The 5,899-nt window shown below is 44.0% G+C and overlaps 1 protein-coding gene across 4 annotated transcripts in view; it reads right to left on the reverse strand.

Moving 5' to 3' along the window:
- Positions 1 to 2,832: 2,832 nt before the first annotated feature.
- nfrkb (nuclear factor related to kappaB binding protein) overlaps positions 2,833 to 5,899 on the reverse strand; it is a 161,174-nt gene continuing 158,107 nt past the window's right edge. For 3 of the 4 annotated variants that reach the window (XM_043676947.1, XM_043676949.1, XM_043676946.1), the window contains exon 26: positions 2,834 to 3,182. In XM_043676947.1, coding sequence (XP_043532882.1) covers positions 3,060 to 3,182 — 123 coding nt within the window. In that variant the 3' untranslated portion in view covers positions 2,834 to 3,059. Of the gene's footprint in view, positions 3,183 to 5,899 lie in introns of all 4 variants that reach the window. The other variant, XM_043676950.1, reaches the window with a different exon arrangement.

The following is a 5,899-nucleotide window of genomic DNA, read 5'->3' on the forward strand; positions in this document are numbered from 1 at the left end:
TGCTGAGGATGCCCACTAAAGATTTGTGATGTTCATACAAACAGGCATATCATTAGGCATGCGTGATGAAGTGTCAGTCTGTGTTCACTGTGCACATATTACTGTCCTGTTGGTCAGAAATACTTCCTCGTACATCATGTCAAACTACTTTTGGTATTGGAGAAGTATTCATCAGGACAACTCTGCCAAACAATAGCATGAGATTTTTAAGTTTATGTCAACAGGGCAGGAAAGCTAGGGAGTGTTGCTGAACAAAGAGACCTTGGACTGCAGGTTCATAGTTTCTTGAAATTAGAATCACAGTTACCATAAGACATAGGAGTGTAAGGAAGGTCATTTGGCCCATCAAGTCCACTCTATCATTCAATCACCTCCACTTGCCCGCACTCTCCCCGTAGCCCTTAATTCCTTGCAAGATCAAGAATTTATCAATCTCTGCCTTGAAGACATTTAACATTTCGGTCTCCACTGTGCTCCGTGGCAATCAATTCCATAGGCCCACCACTCTCTGGCTGAAGGAATTTCTCCTCATATCTGTTCTAAATTGACCCCCTCTAATTTTAAGGCTGTCCCATGGGTCCTAGTCTCCCACCTAACGGAAACCATTTCCGAGCATCTACCCTTTCTAAGCCATGCATTATCTTGTAAGTTTCTATTAGATTTCCCCTCAACCTTCTAAACTCTAATGAATACAATCCCAGGATCCTCAGCCGTTCATCATATGTTAGGCTTACCATTCCAGTACAATCCCAATAAGATGATCATCCCTTTTTTATTTCTCAGTTCCACCCAAATAACTTCACTGAACGTAGTCCCTGGAATATCCTGCCAAAGTACAGCAGTAATATTAATCCAGATTTAAAAACTGCACTCTTCCTTCTCTCTTGTCCCACTTTCTATCCTTCCTGTAGCATCAATGCCCTGGAACATTAAGCTGCCAGTCCTGTCTATCCCTGAGTCATGTCTCTGTAATAGCTATGTTAGCCTAGTCCCATGCTCCTGTGCTGAGTTTATCAGAATTACCAATCAGGCCTTTTATATCGAAATAAATGTCGTTTAATTGATCAGTCCTACCTCATTCTCTGCTTTGCTCCTGTGTGCCTTGACTATTTGAACATTCCCTTTCCCAATTACACCAGCCTCAGACTGGTCCCTTAATCCCCCATCCCCTAACCCTCTACTAGTTTAAATCTTCCCCAGTGGCTCCAGCAAATCTCCCTGCCTATATATTAGTCCCCTTCCAATTCAGGTGCAATTCGTCCTTCTTATACAGGTCACCTCTACCCAGAAGAGGCTCCAATGATCCAAAAATGTGAATCCTTCTCTCCTGCACCAGCTTCTCAGCCACGCATTCATCTGCTCTATCCTCCTATTGCTACCCATGTTAGCTTGTAGCACTGGAAATTATATTACTATCGTTGACGACCTCCTTTTTAAATTCCTGCCTAACTTCCTATGTGTATCATGACCTGCTGCTGGCTCCCCCTCCTGCGCATTCTGCCTAGGCATTATTGCTCAGTAACATCTGGGACAGTGTTCTCCCACCTGGTTATTAACATTATCTGGGTCTGTCTCACCAAGGTGACCTGAACCAGGGGATGGGGGCTAGGTTACGAGTAGACCAGTTCCTCAGCAAAATGGAGACCCTTGGGAATTGTTGGTATTGTTCAAGGAGTTGGAGGGGGTTACTTACAGATCATTTGCAACCTCATTTAGAAGCTAGGTAGAATTGACAGGACATGTTCGATGTTTGCTTAAAAAGAGGGGGCGGCATGCTGGCTCAGTGGTTAGCATTGCTCCCTCACAGCGCCAGGGACCCAGGTTCAATTCCAGCCTTGGGTGACTGTCTGCGTGGAGTTTACACATTCTCCCCGTGTCTGCGTGGGTTTCCTCCCACAGTCCAAAGATGTGCAGGTTAGTGGAGTTGGCCGTGCTAAATTGCCCATAGTGTTCAGGGCTATGTAGGTTAGGTGTATTAGACATAGGAAACGTAGGGGAATTCATCTGGATGGAATAGTCTTCAGAGGGTCAGTATGGACTTGCTGGGCCGAAGGGCCCGTTTCCACACTATTGGGCTTCTATGATTCTGCAAGACATCCTTGATCCTGGATCCAGGGAGGCAACACACAATTCTGATACCTCGTTGCCGGCCACAGAAATGTCTGGCTGTGCCTTTGACTAGACGGTTCCCTATCCCAATCAATCCAGATAGAATAGTGAAGAAGGCATTTGGTATGCTTTCCTTTATTGGTCAGAGCATTGAGTATAGGAGTTGGGAGGTCATGTTGCAGCTGTATAGGACATTGGTTAGGCCACTTTAGGAATATTGCATGTGATTCTGATCTCCTTCCTATTGGAAGGATGTTGTGAAACGTGACAGGGCGCAGAAAAGATTCACGAGAATGTTGCCAGGGTTGACGGTGTGAGCTATAGGCTGGGGCTGTTTTCCCTGGAACATCGAAGGCTGAGGGGTGACCTTATAGAGGTTTATAAAATCATGAGGGGCTTGGATAAGATAAATAGACAAGGTCTTTTTCCCTGGTGTGGGGGAATCCAGAACTAGAGAGCATATGTTTAGGGTGAGAGGGGAAAGATATAAAAGGGACCTAAGGGGTGTGGTGCGTGTATGGAATGAGCTGGCAGAGGAAGTGATAGAGGCTGGTATATTTACAGCATTTAAAAAGCATCTGGATGGGTATATGAATAGGAAGGGTTTAGAGGGATATGGGCCAAATGCTGGCAAATGGGACTAGATTAGGTCTGGTGAGCATGGACAAGTTGGACCGAAGGGTCTGTTTCCATGCTGTACATCTCTATGACTCTATGTACACAAAAATGTTTTTTATTGCATTTACTGTACAGATTTGTAAAGACATAGTTTTAACATTTTAATTTTCACTGACACTTTGAGTCATTGAGGGGAGAAAGGGAGCAGGTGCCCAAGCATTGGGCACAGCTGCCAATGAAACAACTTCATGAAATAATGAGCATATAATGGAAGATCTGGGTAATAAATAACACCCTCTGGGTCCTCAGGTCTGACAATGCTGTTCCAGTAATCACTGGTCCTGTGACGGCTTCACTGATGGTGCGGTTGTCACGACAACAGTGGAAATAGGTTTGGTGGAGCTGATGACTGTTCCTTGGTGAAGTTGCTGAGCTGGTAAGTGCTGAATCCTTACCTGAAAACAAAGTGAGAAAGGCAGAATGAAAAGATAGGACAAGGAGATAAATCCTCACTATTGCAGAGAGCAAATCCTACTGGCTGTTATGAGGAAATGCTCTCACCAACTGTTATGGATTGCTACTGGGGATAAATCATCGCGCAGAGTCACTGAAGTCTTAGCATCGGATGCTCAGGCATTCCAGTGAGTACAGATCTACTGTCTTGACCTCCATTAACTTCTGTACTCTTCCCCGCACAAGGAAAGGAGGAAATGTTCACCTCTCCACAGTTGCAGGGTGAGGATACCAGCAGCACCAGCTGATTGGTACAGAATGCTTCTCACAATTTCCTTGACAAACATAGCACACACTGGGGATTCCCTGGGAATCCCACCAACATCAATAATGGTGGGGGAAGGGATTATTTATATATATATATCTATGCGCATGTGCACACACACGTTCCTATTACAGTTGCCATGGTGATGAAAGGTGTTTGATTTATAGACATTTTAATGTCAATTATTTTAGAGTTTAGATTTGTGTTGCTGGCACGTAAGGTTTGCTTTCTATGAAAGGTTTAATGATTAGCTTGTATCCATGGTGATTCTTTTAAAACACAGTATTAGAAGGAGAAAGACCCTGGAGTGTACAGGAGCTTTGTTTTCACCGGAAGGGTTTATGAACAAACAAACTAAACAGTTTGTTTTTAGTTTAGGTTTTGTTTTGTTTGTTTCGGGGAAGCACCCGTAGCTTGCAAAAAGCAGCTTCTGGCCTTCCATTTTGAAGTGTTTCAGAATTCTTGACTGAAGTCAGATTATGAAACAGTTGCTCTGAAAGAAGGGAGATGGTTTAGAATTGTTAGCAAATAGACTCTATGAGAGTTTGGTTTACAAGTTCCAGACTAGAAATATTCCTTAAAACCATGACGGGGTTACTTGAAGTTGGGATGGTCTATGATGTATGAAGACAATCAGACTCCCAAGATGGGAGATTAAAATCAGAGTTAAATTTAGCCTTGCAGATGTGAAAGAGAAGGGAATGCTCTCCAGTGAGTGCTGTAAAAGTGTTTTGGGACCAATGACACTGTATTTTGTCATGTGTTTTGAAATCTTTAACTTTGAGTCATATGTAAGTTGATAGTTTTAAAATAGTATAAACCACTTTTGCACTATAGACTTCTGTTTTATTGTTAAACCTGAAATAGCATTACATGTTTGCGTTTCAATGACAAGTCACCTCATTAAAACAAAAAAAAAATCAAATTATGATTCATCAAGCCAGACCATAGTCTGGATCTGACTTTCCCAGCAATAGCATCAGTTGGAATCTTAGAGAGATTTTGCAGTTATTGGATATAGACAGACCTGAGCCGTTCTTGTCACAATAACGGTTACATGAAGATAAGACCATAGTCTGGATCTGACTTTCCCAGCAATAGCATCAGTTGGAATAGAACATAGAACATAGAACATAGAAGAATACAGCGCAGTACAGGCCCTTGGGCCCTCGATGTTGCGCCGATCCAAGCCCACCTAAACTAGAATCTTAGAGAGATTTTGCAGTTATTGGATATAGACAGACCTGAGCCGTTCTTGTCACAATAACGGTTACATGAAGATAAGTTAGAATAAAAAATACTTACCTCGTGAATCAACAGCCTCCATTTCAGCAGCGGGAGTTGAGAGAGTGTGAGCCAGGGGGCAGCCGGGAAGGGAAGTTAGAATATTAACTATTTACCTGGTGAATCACCGAAGCGAAGGCTGAACAGGAGCGGAAGCGGACAAAGGGACTGCTGGGTAAGTGACTAATATATTCAGGCAGTGGCTAAACCTGAAATGCTCCCCGTATAGGGTCTCTCACTCCCCCCCTCTTCCTCTAACCAAATAAAAAGACTCTGTGTGGAGGGTTGGTATGGTAAAGGTTTTTTTTATATTTCTTTTGGCAATTTAGAGCAGAGGGTATGGAGGCTAGGACAGTCTGGTATGTCCCCTCCCGCGTGCCAGAGTCAGGAATGTCTCGGATCGGGTCTATAGGATTCTTAAAGGGGGGAGGGTTAAGGGAGCAAGGATCAGACAGGGCTCTAGACATTTACAAGGTAGCCAGAAAGAAACTGAAGAATGGACTTAGGAGAGCTAGAAGAGGACATGAAAAAGCCATGGTGGATTGGATTAAGGAAAACCCCAAGGCGTTCTACACTTATGTGAGGAACAAGAAGATAGTCAGAGTGAAGTTAAGGCTGATCAGGATAATGGAGGGAACTTGTGCCTGGAATCAGAGAAGATAGGGGAGTTCCTTAATGAGTACTTTGCTTCAGTAATCACTAGAGAGAGGGACCTTGTCATTTGAGAGGACAGCGTGAAATAGGCTGATACATTCAAACAGGTTGCTGTTAAGAAGGTGGATGTGCTGGAAATTTTGAAAAACATGAGGATAGATAAGTCCCCTGGGCCAGACAGGATATAAAGCTGAAAATATGTTGCTGGAAAAGCGCAGGTCAGGCAGCATCCAAGGAACAGGAGAATCGACGTTTCGGGCATAAACCCTTTTCAGGAATGAGGAAAGTGTGTCCAGCAGGATAAGATAAAAGGTAGGGAGGAGGGACATGGGGGAGGGGCGTTGGAATTGCGATAGGTGGAGGGAGGTCAAGGTGAGGGTGATAGGCCGGAGTGGGGTGGGGGCGGAGAGGTCAGGGAGAAGATTGCAGGTTAGGAAGGCGGTGCTGAGTTCGAGG

Source organism: Chiloscyllium plagiosum, chromosome 35, assembly GCF_004010195.1.
Source record: "Chiloscyllium plagiosum isolate BGI_BamShark_2017 chromosome 35, ASM401019v2, whole genome shotgun sequence".
NCBI classification, from domain to species: Eukaryota; Metazoa; Chordata; class Chondrichthyes; order Orectolobiformes; family Hemiscylliidae; genus Chiloscyllium; species Chiloscyllium plagiosum.